Source organism: Pelecanus crispus, chromosome 8, assembly GCF_030463565.1.
Source record: "Pelecanus crispus isolate bPelCri1 chromosome 8, bPelCri1.pri, whole genome shotgun sequence".
In the NCBI taxonomy this organism is placed as follows: Eukaryota; Metazoa; Chordata; class Aves; order Pelecaniformes; family Pelecanidae; genus Pelecanus; species Pelecanus crispus.
In genome coordinates, this window is record NC_134650.1 from 46,970,529 (window position 1) to 46,990,483 (window position 19,955).

At 46.7% G+C, this 19,955-nt stretch overlaps 1 protein-coding gene across 3 annotated transcripts in view; it reads left to right on the forward strand.

Annotated features, from left to right (window-relative positions):
- ZC3H18 (zinc finger CCCH-type containing 18) overlaps positions 1 to 19,955 on the forward strand; it is a 50,311-nt gene that overhangs the window by 17,065 nt on the left and 13,291 nt on the right. Inside the window, exons 6-11 of one of the 3 annotated variants that reach the window (XM_075715298.1) lie at positions 243 to 400; positions 3,681 to 3,807; positions 4,984 to 5,282; positions 16,649 to 16,849; positions 17,905 to 18,030; positions 19,606 to 19,707. In XM_075715298.1, the coding sequence (XP_075571413.1) occupies positions 243 to 400; positions 3,681 to 3,807; positions 4,984 to 5,282; positions 16,649 to 16,849; positions 17,905 to 18,030; positions 19,606 to 19,707 (1,013 nt within the window). The remainder of the gene's footprint in view (positions 1 to 242; positions 401 to 3,680; positions 3,808 to 4,983; positions 5,283 to 16,648; positions 16,850 to 17,904; positions 18,031 to 19,605; positions 19,708 to 19,955) is intronic. The other 2 variants (XM_075715299.1, XM_075715300.1) reach the window with 2 other exon arrangements.

Sequence of the window (19,955 nt, forward strand, 5' to 3'; positions counted from 1 at the left end):
GGTCAGCATGTATGAAATTTTCATTGCCTGTCTGCTGCTGTTCCGAGCTGATGGAATAGTGAATTACACTTTCAATGTCAAGAAAAGTCCAGTGTCCTGCACATTCATAAGACTTGGGCAGAAGAAGGATGCTTTAGTTGAAGAGCAGGTTTCTCCCAAGTGAAGGATTTTTAACGCTGCAATTTCTCTGTGCCTCAGAAATGCTCTGTCTTTACAATGTTTTTATTTTTATGTTATGGCAGGTATTAAAAAAGGCAACTATGAGAAAAGAACAGGAGCCTGACTTTGAGGAGAAGAGGTTCACTGTGACTATTGGAGAAGACGAGCGTGAATTTGACAAAGAAAACGAGTTTTTCCGTGACTGGAATTACCGCATCACCAGAGATGTCAGAGATCCAGCGTAAGATGCAGTCTTGGTTTTGCTATGTGGAATAGATGGGTGGGAAATGCAGTGCAGGATGACAGTCTTCAGTTAACTTGTTCCTCCAATTTGGAGGAATGCTCACCTGAGAAAATGGAAACAACTTCCATTAAGCAGTATGTACACCGGTTAAAAACTTGAGCCGCCTGCGCTCACTCCAGTTCAACACTACTTTTATTTACAGTCATCTTTAAACCTTTTTGCCTTCAATGTAGTTGGCATACTGGTCCCTCGAGGACACCATCTAGTTGTGCATTGCCTACCTCACACCCGTGCATTCTTCCAACCATTTTTTCCTCTTGTTTTTCTTATTCCCACCCATGAGAGTTTTAAAATGCTAAAGCTGGGGCTGCTGAGTTGCGTTACACTCAACATGCAAGAGCTTCAGGGCAGCAGTTCTACTGTCGCGACCAGCTGAGTGTTTATTTGCAAGGTCATTGGCACAGCAGCTAGTCTTAACAAACATCTTGACCAGTCCCAGATAAACTATTTAGTAAGACACTCGTCAGAAAGCAAATCTGTTAGCTGTCAGGGCATGGCCTGGGCCAAAACAAACACCCTAAGCTGAAGTGTTTAGGTGATTGGTTTTTTAAGGAGATAAAACATAAAATGTTGGAGACCTCAGACACACTCCTGTCACGATTGAGAGCAGGCAGAAGAAGGTGCAGGGATGAATAAGTCAGCTCTGAGAGACTTGCTTAGTAGTTCTTGAGCCCAGAAATGGAATGGAAAACCAATAATTGAGAGAGGCGCTTGTATTCTGCAGGAATACAGGTGAATGTTTGTTTCTCTCTCGCTTACGCATCCTCTGTTCTTCCTACATGCACAGATGATGGATTATTTCTACTGACTCACAGAGAAGGTGTTTGCAAGTCTTGGTTCTGTCTATTTTAGCATGAATGAACTGCCAGAAAAAAGTCTGAAAAGGAGCAGATTAAGCTTTTGTTCAGTAGTCTTTGATTTGCTCTGGAGTGCAGTTCTTTTCCCTGTCTTAAAAAGAAGCTATCTACTCAGTTCTGCAGACTGTTAACAAAACAGTTGCCCCATATTAATTTTTTCCTGTGTAGAAATCGGTCTCTATCTTGGTCTTCTCTTCCTCTGAGAAGGCTTCCAGTTGCACCTAGGCATGTTATCACCAGTGTTCTGTGGGTTGACCATATAGTATCTTTATTTTATGACTGTATACAAAAACTAGCATCAGCGTTCTAGTTGTTTTATGCCACTGCCTCACAGATGTAAGAATTGTTGTGTTAGGTATGGGACTTTCTGCTTTTCAATATAGTAAAAAAAAAAAATATTGCATGGAGCCAGTGTTAAACAGAAGTAATCAAACAAATGGAATTCCTGAAAATTCAAGCACCTTTATGTATAACCAGACCATGGCATTAAAATATCTTCATTGTGTGTAAAGGCAAAAGTTAAGAAGTTGCTGCTGCTATAAACTCTAGAACATGATGTTTTTTCTCACACGCGCACACACTTATTGCACAGATTGACACCTTGCAGCAAACTAACCACTGGTGGTGCAGCTGGGATGTTAGTAAATGCTTTCAGGACTGTCTTGTGACATATGAAGATGTCTAAATAGTTCATGAATCCCTTTTTCTTTTTTGAAAAACTATAGGGAGGTGGACATCAAAGAAAACATTAACTATGGGTAAGCAGGTCTTTGATTCCAGTACTGTTGCAACTGTAAGAAAATACTCCCTTTCCTTTCTCCGTTGTATTTCTTAAAACTTCCTAGGCCACAGACCGCTGTCCCATCAGCTGTGGTGGGCGGTTTATTAACTGAATGGATGTATTTGAATGTTTTGGGTGATACCAATTATTTGCCTAAGGATTTAAGCATTGAATTATCTAAATGCACAGCAGTGATGCTTGTTTAAACGAATAAAAAGTCCACAAATGTTACAGGAAGGGAATGGGGAGATTTGGACTCGAGGCTGGGTTAAAAAGTAGAGTTTCCTTTTTGGGGTAGCTTGAGATTTTTTTGTGTCTCTTTGAACACCTGATGTCACCGAATCCAGACCGTTGTCTGGTTGGCATCAGGAGTTTGTTGCTGAATTAAGCATCCATATTCAGGATTCCCTGGTACTCTTTCCCTTGGCTTATTGTTTCGGACAAAAATAGAAATCTTAAACCATTTAAAAGCACTGAAAGAAATACAGGTAGCTGCTTGACTTGCAGGGCAGCACTTGTGTCTTAGCCTGGTTTAGATTATTTGGCACTTTTTAAACTGCAAAAGTGGGCCCTTTATTCCTCTTACTTACAAGTCAGAGTCTCATTACGGATAATCTGGAAGTTGGGAGCACTTGCTTTATAATCTTAGTTCTGCCACTGGCTCCTCTGTGGCCCTGGAAGTTTCCTGTTTCCTGTACCCACCTCCCCATCTTTACAATGGATCTGATATTTTCACTCCAGGTGGCTGGCAGGGATCGGATAGTGTTGAGTATGTGAATTAAAAACACCGAATAATGTTAATAGAAATCATCAGATGGAGGAAACCTGGCAGATTTAAGGCGGGTGGGGTTTAGATCCTTTTCCTCCCCCAAAATAATTACAGTTTTGTGGTCGAGCAGGGTGTGCCACGTGCTCGCCAGTTCATTTGTTGTGCTGGAGGGCCGGCACCTGTTTTCCACTGGAGAATATCAGTCGCAGATGTGGTTACCTTCGTTGCATGGAGTAATTCCAGGCGTAGGGGCAGAGCGTTGCTGGCCTGCCCCCCGAAGCTTAGCTTCTCCCAGTGGAAAGCTCAGCGAGAGCTCGTGTCCCTTGCTGGTGGCACTGGGATGCACCCGTCACCTCCGGTGGCAGGGGAGTAGGAGATCGTGATCTGTTCCACTTCTGATGTGAGGGTGCTCGAGATTAGCTGTGTGTGCATGGACAGAAAACGCAGCTCTAAATCAATGAGGCAAAACATGTTCTGTTGCATTTGCATACATCTGAAGTGGCTATAAAAAGCAATTGGTGTTTCTGCTTTTTTACCGCATTGATTTGAAGGCTGAATTTGGTTCGTAGTGTTTCTCTTTTTGTGTTTATCAAGAAAGGTTTGTGCTTTTCTCTGATAAGCTTCACTTAAAAAAAGACTGTTTCTGTTTGGGATACGCAGAAAATGAACCACTTTGTACGGTCATACTCCGTTGAACATGTTTTTTCTTGTCAGCGCACAGTGACTAAGACCTGACCTAGAATACGTAGTGTTTCTGTATGGTGACAAGGTGATATTTCCCTTTCTAACCTTCCCTGTTTTTCATTGTAGGCTTGATCCCTATACAGATCCCTATTATGACTATGAAATAGAACGGTTCTGGCGTGGTGGGCAGTATGAGAATTTCAGGGTTCAGTATACAGACCCAGATCCATACCGTAACTACAGAGTAAGTAAGGTAATACCCCTTTCCGTGCTTTTCCTTTCAACTTTCTTCCAGGTACTTCTGGTGCTTGTCACGTTTCCAGTGCAGTGGTCGAAAGGGGACTTTTCACATATGTTCAAGATGCTTAATCTTACGCAGAGTTAAATCTTGACTTAATTACGGCACAGAACACGCTCTAGGTGCAGGGATGGGAGGATATTCTGTTCCGGCGTGATGAAGGCAAAAGCGTGTCTGAGATGGGAAGATGGTTCCACTTCATGTGCACCGGCTGCTCCTCTGCGTACCAGGCAGCCGTGCGGCGCTTATGGCCACGTCTGCAGCCATTCTTGGAAATGTCAGAGAGGGAGGGAGTTTCCAGGAAATAACCTGACTGAGGAACGGTTTGCTTGTTAGTTATTGGGACAGATGGAAAGGATTAGATTTGGACAGGCGTGCTTTATGTACAGACAGAGGCTCCGGCACGACTGTCCACCACTGGTGGCGTTGCACATTAGTTGCTTTGAATCAGCCAAGGAAAGCACCCAGCCAGTTGCTCAAATCCCATATGCAGTTGGTTGGCGTTGCGCTGCTGTAAGGTGTAGAGCTCAATGAAAATAAGGCTATGAACCCTTCCCTCCGCATCCTTTTGCCCTCATGCAAACTGCTGTGCCTCGAGAGTAGTGGCAAAAATAATAAATCCTGCTCAGTGGGGAGCTTTTCACTGGTATTCGTCACGTCCTTTAAAAAGTGGCTTTCCTTGTGCTGTAAGACCTTGGTGTTCTACAGAAGCAGTGCACAAACAGGAGCCTGTCCTCACTACTGTTGCCCATGATGCATCATCAAGGATTTTCGTGGTGCTTGCTTGTAAAGTTAATCAGCGTGTTACAAACATGATTAGCAATGACAGTACATACTTGTAAACATCAATACATTTATTTAATAAGCATACTAAGCCAAATTAATCTTTGACTGTTGCCTTTGAAAATAACAACTGTGATGAATATGATGTGGTGTTTTGTTCCTCTCCACTTTCTGCCTGCTCAGCAAACAGTGGTGGCCAGCAAGCTTCAGATTATTTATCTCAATACTTGGCTCTAACATGGGAGGGCGTATGTGATTGCTTGCAGTCCAAGACTTTGAAACCTTGCTGCCCACTTTGTTAGGAGGTGTTACCACAGCGTCACAATGATTTCTCTTTTCTTTTCAAAGGAAAGAGAGCGAGAACGGGAAAGGGAAAGAGAGAACAGACAACGAGAAAGGGAACGCGAGAGGGAGCGAGAGCGGGAGCGAGAGCGGCGCCAGCGGGAGCGAGAACGGGAAAGGGAACGGGAGCGGGACAAGGAGCGCCAGCGGCGGAAAGAAGAGTGGGAACGTGAGAGAGAGCGAGTGAAGAGAGATGAAAAAGACAGGCAGCACAGGGACCGGGACAGGGACCGAGACCGGGACAGGGACAGGGAACGTGAAAAGGAGAAAGAAAAACCAAAGCCCCGGTCCCCGCTGCTACCAAGGTAAGTGTCTGCTGGAATTCAGACCTGATACTTGAGTTGACGTTGTTTTAGCTGTGGGTCACGAACCAGGCTCACGCTGATCGCAGTGGAGAAGATGCCTGTTGTCTGCGAGTCTTGAGTACAGCGGTAGTTTCAAGAGGAAGGCAATGCTTTAAATGAGCCTTGGTGGCCACTAAGTGGAGCTAAAACATCGGTAAGAACCGAGTGTGCATAACCTGACTCTGAAAGGAGGAGAGCGTCTGTCCTGTAGGTGTGGACGTTCGGCTCGTCCCCGTACATCTTGGGTGGTTGGCTGAGTCCCCAGTGCTAAGAGTCCCGCAGATGGTGGCGATTCCCTTTGAGGCCTTGACAAGAACCAGGGCTGGTTTGGGAGTTTGTGGATAGCTAAAGAATCTGCAGATTTATTAAGTAAAACTCCTAAAAGAGGCTAGAAAAGGTAAAGGCATTGTATACCTTGAAATGAGTCTCTGCTAGCTGTTACGGTGGAATTGCAGTGTGGGGTCAGGCTTTTTGCCCCTGCCCATTTTTTTTTTTTTTTTTTCTGGAAATCCTGCTTCTGACCTGTGTGAAAGAGAAAATTGAACCAGACAGACTAAAAGTCTAGGAATTTCAAAAGTGAAATCTGTTTTGTTTCTCTGTCAATTATTTAAGTACTGTGGCTTACCAGCGTACTGTGTATTAGGCATATTTGTAAAGCACTGTATAAATATCACAGCTGAATATAGGACTTGTCTTCTGGGAATTTCTAATGTCACGACGTCTTTCAGTTCAGAATCGGAGACAAGTATCAAATTTCCTGCTAAAGGACATCTCCAGGAAAGCTGATTAGCAGTGTCAGTGTCTTGGAAACTAACGGCAGATGGAGTGTCCGACAGCGTGTCGAGGAACATGTGGACACACGGGCGTGCGTATGTGCTTGTTGGGGCAAAGAGGGCTGCAGGGAAGCTGTTTCCCAAGACATATTGGAGCTCCTCCTGCCTGATGTCTGTGGTGTTTCTCGAGCGCTAGAGGAAGGCGTGAAACATCGTGAGTGTGAGGAAGAGTGTGTTTAAACAAAAAACAAGGCTAAGAAGGCCTGGAACGAGGTGCCGCGTGGAATTGTGTGGTTTCAGGTGGGAGCAGGGTTTAGTCTTGAATCTGACCCAGAGTTTTTGTTTGCATTACTAGAAGGAAAGCTGATTTTTGATCATCACCCTTTTTTCCAAGAGGAAGTCGCAGTTTCAGAACAGTTTGAAGGTGTCTCGTGAGCGCTTTGATGCAGTAGCAATGTCAGAGTGGTTATAGGAATACGTTTAATTCTATGCTACGTTTAATTACAATCTTCACTTGCAACCATAATTTGTGCACCTTAATTACCACATTTGCTGTGGGTTTGCGCTCCTGTTGGGTTAGTGATGGAAGAGATCTTGCTTTCCAGAACTGTGTGATGATGATGACGATGACGATGATGAAAGTGACATCAGCTGATTGGCAGCTCAGGTTGTTAGTCATTAACAGTCACCATGACCAGGTTCGCTGCACGCAAGGCTGAGGCTGCTGGTTGCTTCTTCCCTTGGCCCTCGTGTTGGGTTATGGGGCAGGGCTTTGTGGAGAGCTTTCGCTGTTAGTGCTGCCCAAGGTTTGCTGGGTAGGAGCGATGGCCGTGTTTGCCAGTCTTAGATCCATCTCGCTCCGCGTACCCATCTGTGTGAGCCGAGAGATGGGATTTACAGCGTCCGAGACGTTATATGCTTTGTGGATACAGGTTCCCTGCTTCCCTCCTGCCCGTTCTCTGACAAAAGCACCGCTTAGGGGAGCTGTGGATGCCTCTTGGATCTATAAAACAGGCTTCTTAAGGCAAGTCTTGGTAAATTAGCAATAGTCCTTGATACGCCTCTTTGCTTTTTTTGTTTTAAGTCTGCAATTCTTTCTAGAATTGGATCGTAGAGGATCTGCTGTTGGAAGTGTCCTCTGCCTTGTCCTGTAATGCAAGCGCAGATGACTGTAGGGCCAGGCAGAGAGCTGGGAGAGAAAGACAGCAAGCAGGGCTTGCTCTTGGTTTCATTTGTGCCGGGCTTTAAAAGCTGGTAGCAAGGAGTGTTTGTAATTTTTGTGTGGGATAGGGAGCTAGTACCGAGCGGAAAGCTTTAAAATCTCAAAAAAAAAAAAAAAAAATTGTAGTTCAGGACCTACACACAGTATCTCCTCTTAGAGGAGAGTGGAATTAATGGGAGCACTTAACCAGTAAACCCCAAAAGCCCGATGTTGTTGAAGGCAGCTCTCCAAGTACTCTTAACAGGACTTTAGTTCCCGCTGTTGAAACCCATGTCAACACGAACGCTCTTACTACAGCATTTACAGGTGTATGAATGTTTGCAGAGAAAATAAACCTGCAGAAATAAGTTTTGAAAAAGCTTTTTAACCAAGTGAAAGCATAATTCAACTCCTTTTCCCTTGGAGAAGACATCCCTCATCCAGCAGTTTGTGTTTCCCTGCACTGCATTCCCCAGAAGCCTCCGTCACGCTTACCGGTGTGACTTGGCTGTGGGCAGTGCCGGTTTGTCCCTTGCCAGGCTCCGAACTTCCTCGTGGCAGTGCTGCAGTTCAAGCTGTCTCACCTTTTCTCCAAATACCTTCCTGCCGTGCTGCAGAGGGTCAGGTTTGGCACCTTGGGATTAAACCACTCCCGAGTTTGTTTAATGTGTAAAATGCTTGTGATTGTTTCGCGCTTCCTGGGCAGCAGGATGCACGATAGTGGCGTAGCGCTCACCTGCAGGTCTATTTATAGACTCTGGGCTTTCCCTAATCACTAGATGCCAGCTTTTGGCAAGTCCGGCCTTTCCAGGCGTCATGCGGCGATGGGGGCTGGCGTGCGCCGGGCTGCAGGCAGCTGCCCGTTAACATTCCTGCACCAAAGGCAGCGCCGCTTCCAGCTGGAGCCCACGCGGCCCTGCTCTTCCCTTCCTAATGAGCTGGGGAGATTGGAAAACTGCTCCACAGGGGTTGTGCAACCAGCAGGGAGCTTTGCCAAAGGCAGAGCCGAGGGTGTCTGTAATTACAGGTAGATGCCGGTCTGTCCATCAGCGTGTGAGTTCCCTCAAGTAGAGGCTGGAGGAAGGAACAGACTGTGACGTACAGAACGTCGACTTGAAAGGGATGAAAGAAAACTCGAAAAGCAAATAGCCAGGAACCTGAAAACAAATACCCTTTCCACTATATTGAAAGCAGGAAGGTTTAATCTGATCTCTAAACAACAGCAGAGCAGTTAAGGCTACTAACACAGAGAAGCCAGAGGACTTCCTGGCATCACTGCTTGCTACAGATGAGGAGGGTTAGAATTTAACAACAAAGATTGTAAACCCTAATGGACTCAGTGGCAAATGTTTCTCCTTGAACCTTTTAAAAGAAGAGACTGCAGCGTTTGGGCTTCAAGTAGGATTGTCACATGTGGATTGGACTTCTTTGGAAGGAGTGTGCAATTGCTTTATGCTTTTTTTTTTTTTTTTTCCTTCCCCTCCAAGCTTAAGATGAGCACTCCAAGAAGTTTCTAATCTGAGATTGCAATGCTAGTAAAATTGTTCCTCCCCCTCCTCCTCCTCTCTCCTCAGGCTTCGAACACTTAAACAAGCCAGGACACTTTATGATCAATTAGAGGGATAACTTGGCTGTCTGTCCTTGTGCTCCCTATCTCCAGAACGAGTTCTGATGCCCCAGGCTGTGACTGATTTTGCTGAGTGCAAAATTTCTGCTTTACATCTCTATCTTGCCAGTGTAGCTCGCTGTTATGCAAATCATTCCAGGGATAAAGAAGTTGCATGAAATACTTTATTTGAAGAGATTTAGAGTAGTGCAAGATGTTCTTACCTGGGCTGCTGGTCTTCAGCTGCGAGTGAAGGCCCTGTGTACAGAAATAATAATTTGCTTTAATCCTTCTATTGTTGCGTAGGTCTTTATCCCGCCGTCATCCGAGCGAATCTGATTGTTTCAGGAGCACGTTAAGCAACGCAGTTAGTGTCGTGGGACCTGCTAGCGGTTGTATTTCCTAAAGCACTGAGGGAAATTGAGGAATTGGACCCAGTGGCGAGGGCAGCAGCCTCGGTGTCGTTGCCTTGTTGGCTGGGGTAGCACTAGGTGGTTGCCAACCAAGCGAGGAGGAGGAAGAAGCAGCAGCGATCCCGTGCTGAAAGTCTGTGAGGTGGGCATTGGTTTCTTTTCCACCTGGGTTTCCTCTGCAGGGGATGCTGTGGGCCCTGGTGAGAAGCAGCGTGGCAAAATGAACTTCCAGCTGAGAAATTTGTCATCTCCAGTTTTTGAGGAAGTTTGTCCTGAAGTCTGACCTAAAAGCTATTTCTATGCAGACAAGTTTGGTCGGGGCCCACAATACAGACCCCAAATTCTGTGGAACACCGGTGCCAAGTAGGGTGAGGAGGAGGCGGCTGTTGTCCTCGGAGGTGTTCCAGGGTCCGGACGGGAGGTGACAGCAGCTCCGAAGCTGCCAGGAAGGAGCAGTGTCCTGGTGAACCATCCTGTGATTATCGCACACACAACAGTTTTTTTTTGGAAGGAAGTTTTCTTCAGCTGGGCTAGAGATTATTGATGGAGTGCACTTAACGCAGCCATTAAAAAAATAAAAATAACACCTGCAAGTAGGGACGCTGTAAAATTTAAAGCAATGTCAGAAAGGGCAGCTGTTCTGTAGCAAATCATAAATCCTTCGTAAAACCCTTCCAGCAAGGAGTGCTGTGCTTCTTTCCAGCTCCTGTTGAGGTGGCAGTAGCCTTCAATTGTGAGACGCTATATAATGCTGCAGATCCTGGGACAAAAGGTTACACGTTCTCTTGGCAGAGCTCACCCTCGCGTTATTTTCTCAGGCTAGTTCAAGTTGCCTTTGTCATAGGTCGTTGTTAATCTCCGGGGTGAGCACGTTAATGAACAGGATAACCTGGAGTCTAAAATCAATGAATGCAGGTTACCCAGGGCTTACAAGTTAGAAAGTGTTGGAATGAGGTTGATTAGATAAAGGAGTGGCAAAAGTAAGGGAATGCAAATGGAGTGATTCATGATTTTGTGTGTGTGTGTGAGATCGCAAACCGCCTGAACTCGTTTTTTGGAAGAATCTGTAATTCTGAGTGTCCCTGGGTCTTCGTCATCTTTCCCAACAGCTTCTGGTGGTCTCCCCATGCTGCCAGCTGGATCTGCTCCCTGTTTTTTGAGTGTAGGAGCTTTATACGAAAGCAGCTGTTGCTCAGAGCTGGCTGTTTTGGTGGGCTCAGTAATTAGCATCTCATCCTGTTGTATAAAGATGGGGCGGTAGGCTGGTGGATTTTGTCTTCTCTTAGTTTTCCCTGTGGAAATGTCAGCTGTTTCTTAAAAGAAATCCTTTGTTTGTCCCCGTTTGTCCGGCCGCAGGAGGAAGAGCAGGCAGGATAGACAACTGTGTGCTCTTCTCTGTTTCGAGTCAGGCATCGGTAAGACCCTGGCGTGCTCTGAATTAGTCTTAACAGCCATGAAAAGTTACTGAGGAGGAAAAGCAGCCTCTGTCAGGAGGCACAGGTTGGCTCTCCAGGTGTCCGCACCTTCCGTGGGTGGTTTCTCGGAGCGCAGTGAGTTAAGAGCAGCAAATGACCCCAGGCTGTTGGGTTTCCCAGGCTGAAGCGAGCCTTGAGCTGGACTTCTGTTCCTCCCGCACACAGCGGCTCTGCCTGCAACGCTACATGGTGCAGCGTCGCCTAGAAGAGGATTTTTCCTTCTCCCCACGTACAGAACATGCCCCGCGCTGCTATGCGATTCTTTGGACTCGCAGTCGAGTGCCCTGTATGGGAACACCACGGTGATAAACATTATAATAACTTGTTTACATCCCCATTTTTTGTGGTGTGGCTTCCAGACAGAGCGATGGAACCTGGTTAGACGGCTTCGCTTTCATTTCTGCTCCCAGTTCATTTGGGAAGTTAGCGATAATAAAATCTCTCCGCAAACCAAATCAGCAAAACTTTTCAAAGTTCTCCGCAAAGCATTTCTGTTGACTGGAGTTTTCGTTAGTCTTCATGGTTCTTGAGGTTCTGCCTCCGCTTCCACAGTAAAAGGAGAAGGGTTTCGTAACCGTAAATCAAGATGAAGGGCATCGAGTGACTCAGATGTGGATCTCAAGGAATGTGTTTTTCTTTGACATTTCAGAGTTGGAATTACTGGAGAGATCTCCCACACTGGATTTTATTAAAACATTGCAAAGACCGGGGCAGAATTGCTGCACGCAGGTCCCTCTCAGGAGGAGGCTCTCAAGGCATCAAATGCTCAACCCTTAGGGTAGATCACATCTCAGATATGTTTATCTACCTGCTGTGATGATTTCATACTGTACGTTCAGATCGTATCTCCACTTTTTAATTTCAAAGCCTCTCCCCATCAGGCTTTGAAGAAATCTCTTTTTTTTTTTTTTTTTTTTTTTTCTTAAGGGACTGATAACTCTGCCTTAGATCGAAACATCTTGAGAAAAGCATATCCTTTGCTAATATTTCACCAAGATCAATTAGCACCGGTTCCAAGGTTCAGCATTTCCCGTCGTAGCTGTACATAGGTGGCTCTCAGGAGCTGTCATCCCTCTCCAGCCGCACGAGTGACTTTATTGTGCCGAGATGGGAAAAATCTTCCAGTGTGCATGCACGCTGCTGGAGTTTGTTTTGCATGCACGCTGCTGGAGTTTGTTTTGCAGCGATTGCAGGTCCCTTCACAACTGCTTTGGCGCATGGCTCCAGTCCTTCCTCGAGTCCGCTTCCTCTGGAAAATTCCACTGACACCGAAGGAAAACTCACGCCGGGGCTGCTGACGCAATGCTTGCTTTCCTGCAAGAAACAGAAAGACTCTTAAATCATCGGTGGACTTTCCTCTTTCAGAAAATTGAGCTGTAACTGCCGGCCAAAACAGTAGCCCTGGAGCCAGGCTGACGTCACTGGTGACCGTGGGTGATAAGGTTTGCGTTACCTGTGGGAGCCGAGCCCCACGGGGAGGGGGAAGGAAGGAAGCGCTTTCTCCAGGAAGCTTATTTTTCCCTCTAAGATCAGGAATGCTTCGGCATCATTTGCATAATACGTGAGGAGGAAAACTTGAGCCGTGCCTCCGCTTTTTCCCCCCCCTCCAAATTCTCGTCGAATTCGGTGACGTGCTTCAAATGGGGTTTATTTGGGAGCCGGAGCGCGTGCGGTCGGGAGCTGGCTGACCTACGCTGCGGTTTGCGTTGCCAGCTGGATCTGCTTTTGTTCCTCCTCTCATTGCCAAAGCCACGTTCAGCTTCAGTTCTCCGCTTGATTGCTGTAATTAAATTCCAGCCAAATATGCATTAGCGTGTTCGTTCTGGAAAATAAAGCATTTAGTTATTTTAAGGTTAAAATGGGCTTCGGAAATAGCGAAGCTCTGCAGACCTTGCTCGTGCCCTGGTGATGCAGGATGCTGCTCCTCGAGACTCTGGAAAGAGATTAAGCTGCTTTTGATCAGTCCTTCTTGTCAGTCTCTTTTACTCCCTCTGTAATTTATTTATTTTTTAAACCTTGTGGCTTAGGCTTACCTAATTAGGGAGTTTAATTCTCAAAGATTTGAAATGTTTCCTAAAAATCGGAATTTGGGGGAAAAAGACGGCCGGGATTCACGCGTGTGCTTTGGTAGCGTATGACTCTCTTGCCAGCCGCTCTCCGTGCCGAAGCGCGTTAGGTTTGCCTGCGGCGTGGACTGGGTAGTTGTGCTGGGCTGAGGATGAACTCACACAAAGTGCCGCGAGCTGCTCTCATGGCGCAGCACCCCGAAGCAGCCAGCCTTTTCCTCTCCTTCCCTCCTCTGTTCGCCGTGGGTCAGCTCCTGCAGTCATTCAAACCCCGCCATGGGCTGGTTGGACTTGCTGACCCAGCAGCAAACTACTTTTTTTTTTTTTTTTTTTTCTTCCCCCCTGTTGATTTAAGGAGTTGAGTTGGCACATGGAGAGCTCCAACAAGCGCCAGATCCAGCACCAGACGGGAAGTGAAAATTACCCAGCTGTAAGAGTGAAAGTGAGGAGAAAGCCTCCCCCTTTCTCAGGGTCAAGTACATCGCTCACCCACCCAGCAGCGCAGCACCGGGAGCGGCTATCGTATTCGGCGTCGCTCTGGGCAGCCTTCCTGCCTGATCTGGGCTGGGAGCCACAGGCCGGCTGCCTGCTGCCTCTTCTCAGCAGGCTTTCCTCTGCGAGCCGTACGGCTTCTTCCTCTTTCATCCCAGCAACTGCGCGCTATCAGTACGTGGGAGTAAATTCGATTGAAACGCCGACTGTTTTGTGGGCTGCTCGCCTCTAATAGTCTCTTCGGTGAAACTCGTACGGGCTGTAATTGAGATGTTAGTCTAAGGCGGATGGTGAGGATCTTGGCACTCGCTCCGGCTTACTTTCAATTCTGACTCCTGAATTCCACTGGAAGAGACGAGCCAAGCGGCATCAGATACCAGTCCCTCCTATTAAGTTGAACAAGTTTATTTGGTGATGCTACATGTTGGGCACGCAGGTAACTCTGGAGGAAAGACTTTGAAAATGTCCTAACAGGAGCATCATCTTTCTTTCTTGGCTATAGTATGGTAACATATTTACTGCTGAGTCAAAAAGCCAAAGCATATCCAGAAATGAGGCTTTCTGTTGTGGTTTTCCTGGGGAAAAAACCTTTCCTCCAGAAAGTGACTTCATCGGGAGAGAATTGCATCAAACCAGGTAATAGGTGCAAGTAATGAGATTTGCTTTCGTAGTCATCTTTGCTCCAAGCTCGCACCCAAGTTGTGGAGTTCAGCGTAAGTTGTTCCCACGTGGGGTCGGAGCTGAGGTCCAGCTCCTGGGTTGTGCTGCTGGACATGAATGTGGGCGAGTTGGTTTTTTGTGAGAGAGGGAGAGAGGCAGAGAATAAATTCTGTAGGAGACTTTTCTTTCTGAAAACTGTTGCAGGAGAGGCTTGAGCCTGGAGAGGGGCAAGGTCGTTCATTAGTTGTCGGCTTTCACGTTTGTCACCTTGGACACTGCAGGGAAAAGCTGCTCGGCAGGCTTTATCCAGGTCTTGAGATGGATACTGCCCCTGCGCTCTCCTGTGCCAGCAGAATATTCCCCCTGCATCTCCCAAAGCATGCAGACTGCAGTCCCTCGGGAAGGGACATCAGAGCGGGATGCAGTCTAGCGTTATTCCCGAGCATCCTCACGTGATGTTCTCCTCCTTTCTGCTGCTGTTTAGCCTGTTGCTCGATGCAAGGTCTGTAGGCTGTTCCCAACCTTCTTTTTCTTCCTGCTTTGCACTTGGTTGCTTCGAAGATAGTCCAGAGGTCAAGATGGCTTCAAAATGAGTTTGTACTGTATTTGCTGGAAGAAGAGCTTGACCCTGGCTACGACTATTTAGTGTTACCAGAGTATAAATAATAGGTCCAGTCTATCTCAACCCCATATTCAGAGTCATGGTCTTCCTCCATGATTAGATACTCAGATACAGTTGTGGCTGTGATATGGAAAACTAGACCAACCCACTGCAGGTAACACGTGCTGTGTTAAACAGCGTATGTTAGAGCAGCACTGGAAAGGGTGATGATGCTAAATGAAGATGCTGGTGAATAATGCTGAGCCATAACCCTGCTTGGGAGTCTCTTACTAGGCAGTCAGCAATTTTGTGTGCTAATACGTAAGCGTCCTCTTCTGAAGCTGGAATGAGATTTGTGGGAGAGGTGAACGTGAAGGAAAGAGTTTCTCCTCCCATAAAATTCTGTATAGACTGAGATAGATGTGGGACAAATTGTAAAATTGCTGTAGTTACATCAGCAAAGATAGGGAAAGAGTAGGATACTGCACTGGACTTCAAAGTCAGGATATACAAGTTCTGGAGTCGGGGAAGAAGTGAGAGGCCGTAGGAGTTTTAACTGTGTTGAGGCTGTTTTAATACTGCCAAGCAAGGAGGAGATGAGACTTCTTAGTGACTAGTGAAGCCTTCAAAGGGCAGAACAGGCTGCTAACGAAGAGCTTTAATTATCCTGTTGTCTGTTGAAAAAGTGTTGTGGCAAGAAACGCAGTCCATAGAATTATTAGAAAACTTGGAGGTGTCTTTTTTACCTCAAAAGGTAGAGGAAGTTGCGTGAGGAGTGGTTGCTTCAGTCGTGTGACTAATGGGGTGGTACTGGCTGAACCCAGCAACAGAAGGTGCCTTTCCTCCCCCAAATTCTCAGAGTGAGAGGGTTCGTTATTTTGAGGAAAGGAATAGACACATCACTGTACTGGCAGTTTGATGAGTGCAACAGACTTCGTACTTTAAGCAAGCACAAACTTTGCCTAAAACGCGAGGGAGAGGGTTATGAGCAGGTAATTGAACAGTCACATGCAGGTTAGAGTCAGGGTGAGGAAAAATCCCAAGTTAAATCACCCATAGATAAGAGAAGTAATAAAGTCTAGGCCTGAAGAGTCTCATCCTGCAGTACTTAAGGAACTATCTGGTGCAGATGCTGAAAAGTTAGCCCTGAATTATTTTCAGAGGGTTGTAGAGGAGAAGGGAAGCCCGGAGAACCAAAGAAAAAGGGGAAATGCAAGTAGAGCCCTTAAAAGGGAAGGGCGAAGATGGAGGGTATCTAGCCTGACTCGTCACGTCTTCATGGTTATCAGCAACAGGAGAGCACATGTTCGTTGGTGTTTATAAGCACCTAGAGAATAATACAGTGATAAACCAGTCGTTATGAACTGCTTTATGCTCAGCTGATGAGGTAACCGTCCCCTTCGTAAGGGTAAAAACAGATCAATGCGTCTTGGCTGTGGTAAGGCTTGTGACACAGTCCCACGTGATGTTCTGATAAGGAAAGTGTAGGAGAGTAATTCATGCTGAACCTCTTCTCTTAGCACCTGATGGTTGTTTCCAGCACTTTTCTGTATCGACACGACCTTTCAGATGCACGCTCGATGTCTGTCCTTAGTCTAGCTCTCTTCGGTATTTTCATTGCACTGGGGGCGGGGCTGCCTACCAGGTTTGGGTTGCTCCAGCTCTAGCTACTTGGTATAGGTGTAGGAAGAACTAGGTTTCCCATTCCCTTCCCTCTTACATGTGCTTGTGTCCGCTCCTTGGAGGCCAAAAGGCAAAGCTGAAATCAGCTGGCAGGTCACTGCTCGGTCAGTGCGACAAATTAGTTCACAGAACTTGCAGGTGCTGGCTGCTTTGACGGGTTTGCAGTCTCTGATTTATAAAATGATAGCTGTTCTAATACTTCATCACCCCAAAAGGATGCTGAATATCCTGCAGTGGAGGTTGAGAGCTAGTACTGATACGAAGGATGAATTTCTGAGATCTTTTCCTGGCCCTGTGCTTCTATTAGCCTTACTATATAAAAAAAAGTCCCAGCTACTTAACTTCTCTGTTTTCCAGCCGTCAGCCTGAGCCACCAAAGAAGGAGAAGGAGGCAACCACAATTACCACCACTCAGTCGAAGAGAGCGGATGAATGGAAGGACCCCTGGCGCCGATCCAAGTCCCCCAAAAAGAAACTCGGCGTCTCTGTCTCTCCCAGCCGCGCGCGTAGGCGCCGAAAAACCTCTGCTTCTTCGGCGTCTGCTTCTGGCTCTTCAAGGTGAGTGAAGGCAAAGAGTGTGTCGCATCCGAGCCTTGTTAGTGTGTCGAGGAGTGCAACACGACTCTTTCTTGTCGGTGGAAGATGTTGAGGTGTTTGGGAAAGCAGTTCAAGACTTGCTGCTCAGTAACAGCTATGGACACCGGCATAAAGGTAGCGAGATGGAAGCTAAAGGGGGCACGTAACTGTGGGTGCTCTGATGCGGTCTGCTGAAGACTAAGAAAAGACAGGTCCTTGGAAAAGTCACTCTTCAGGGAAGTTAGACTTGGAAGCGGTCCAGATGATTAGTAAGTAGCTCACCTAGATGAAAACTGACCTTAATAGGAGCAGAAGGAGCTGGAAGCTGTAAGAATCGGAGGCTCCTCACTCCAGGAGTGCTGGAGGGATGAGGTGAGCCTGCTCCAGGAAGAGCACGCTGATACTACCGGGGAAAACCTGGGGTTGGGGAGGCTTGAGAGAGCCCTAGAGGGCTGCAGTGGAGCTCGGAAACCAACGGGTGCGAGATAAACACTTCTCGGAAAGAAGCGCCCTGAATCTAGGAGAGTTGAGGCATAAGCTGGATCCCTTTTCTGCTTGAACTTGAAGCTCCTGAAAAGAGGGGGAAAAAGTATCAGAGAGGAATGAGGAACATGCTGAATTGAAGATATGGATCTAAAAACCAAAGCCCTCCTGAAGTAGATAGCTTTTCTTGCTGGGATCACTGCACCTGAGACTTTTTTTTTTTTTTTTCTCATACCTGTGTGACCCAACCTATCAGGGGATTGTCCTGTGGAAAGGCATAGCATTGTGTGGAAGGAGTTCTCAAAAAGGGATGGAAGGACATTAGCTAAAGGAGGGGAGGCCCATTCAAGGGTGCAAAGCAAGGGGGCAACAACGGGATCCTCTCTAAAAGAAAAGGGAGACCGAGGAGGGGCTGTAGTCCTGGCAGACCACCAAGGAGAAGGCAGGTCATTTTTGGAGCAGTGTTTGAGAACTTGAGAAGAGTGTACTGGAAACAAGACCTTGGTCTCAGAGGACTTCTCAAGAGGTACTGAATTTTAACACTTTTCTTTCAGGTCCTCTTCTCGTTCATCCACCTACTCTGGTTCAGGTTCCTCGCGATCTCGTTCCAGATCATCATCTTACAGCTCTTACTCTAGTCGCTCTTCAAGACACAGCTCTTTCTCAGGCAGCAGGTCCAGGTAATGGCTCCTTGGATTTGAAAGTAATGGTACACTGTTTTCCGAACACTTGCTAACAGCTGCTTTTGCTGCTACTCAAAAGCAAATAGCCAACTCTTGAAATAAAAACATTCAAACCACTTTCCTGAGTGAGGGAAATACGATAGACGGCAAGGCAGCCTGCCAGTTTGGTTGTTGAATGAAGCAGATACGTCAGCCACCCCCTCCACTCCCCAGTACCCCCACCCACGAGTCCTGTGCTGTCATGGCTGGGCCGTTTCCCATGCGTGTAGTAGCTGAGCGGTTGTAGGAGCCTGGCTGAGATTAATGTTGCCATCGTTTGCATTTTACGATTGGAAGAAGTTACTGGCATCTCTATTGCACTGGAATTTCTATTACAAACAGGCAAATCACATTTCTTTATTAAAACAGTTGTGTCTTCTTGTGATGGTCCTGACACTTCAAAGTAGCAGTTCAGTGTCCCATGCTGATTAAACAGAGGCATGTTTATTACTCTGCCACTTCCTTGCCCCTGCAGACAGTTTCCCAAGTCTGGAATATGCATAGTAGGAGAACTGGCTCCTTAGGCACCTCTTCAGAGCTGAAATCGCGCAGATACCCAGAGCAGATCACGCAGTTGATGGGAGCGCACAGTGTCGCTTTTGGAGGGGTGGTTTCTCCTAGGAGAGGCTCAGGTGGGAGTTGATCTGGATGCAAGCACATAGGTGTTTCTGGGGAACTGGCTGACCTTCCCCCATCCACCCCATCCCAGGCTCGGTTCCTTGCAGGGCAATGCCAAGCGTAGGTGACGCACTTGGGGTTAGCATGCTTCTCTCTGAAGGCAGGAGGGTGAGGAACGCCCAGGTGCCCAACTGTTCCTCAGAAAGCCAGTCACCGAGGTGTCTGGTGCTCTGAAGTACGAGGCTGCAAGAAGGGTACTTCCAGTCTTGGCAGTGGGGTGAATGAATCACTTGAACGCCAGCATCTGGTGTGCTGTGTAAGTGGCTTGCCTCTTTGGTCAGTCCTGATCTTAGGAAACAGCTCTTGCCCTTTGATCTGTTGGCTTTGATATACTCCGCTTGATTTTTCTCCTTCTGTTCCAGAAATTACAGATATCCAGCTAGATGTATTTTTTTTTTCCTCTCCCAAGATTTTTTTTTTTTTCCCCCGCTGCTGTTTAAAGGATAAACTGCACTAGGAGTTACAGGAACATAAAGCAGGTTGAAACAAATCACACTGAACTTGCAAGTCAAAAATCCCAGTTCCTTTCCTGTAGACATATTCTCCCTAAGGAGAGAATACAGAGAGTAGGGAGAAAGCCTCAGGTATTGGTGTGGAACACCTGAGAGTGCCTCTCTTGCAGCCGACCCTGTTTTTTCCTTTTGTTTTCTACTTTTACCGCCGATCTGGTGACAGAAGCTGGTTTTGTTGAGCAGAGTCCAGATATGAAACTGGGATAAGCTCAGACCCACAGGGACTAGTTCCTGGGATGCAGTCACTAGCCGAAGGAGGGAGTGGTGGCTAAATGTACTGTACTGAAAGCCAGGAAAACCTTCTGCAGCCCCAGAGACTGAGTGATGTGTCCTTCCTTTCTAGATCACGGTCCTTCTCATCTTCACCCTCTCCTTCTCCGACACCGTCTCCACACAAGCCGCTTGCGAAGGCTAAAGGGGAGTTATTACCACCTGCTGGTAAAGGGTAAGGCTTCATCTCCGTGTTGATAACGCAGTGCAGAAGAGGCTCCAAACAATAGCCTGATCCCTGAGTCAGACCCTTCTGACCTGGTTGAGAGTTTAAGGAAAAAAAGGAAAACGCAAAATATGACCCGCGTAGAAGAATGCTTAGCTTAGCATATTTAACTAAATGATGATACTTTCACTTATTAAATCCAAGTTAAACTGTACAGGTATCCTTAAGTATTACAGAGAATCATAGAATCATTTAGG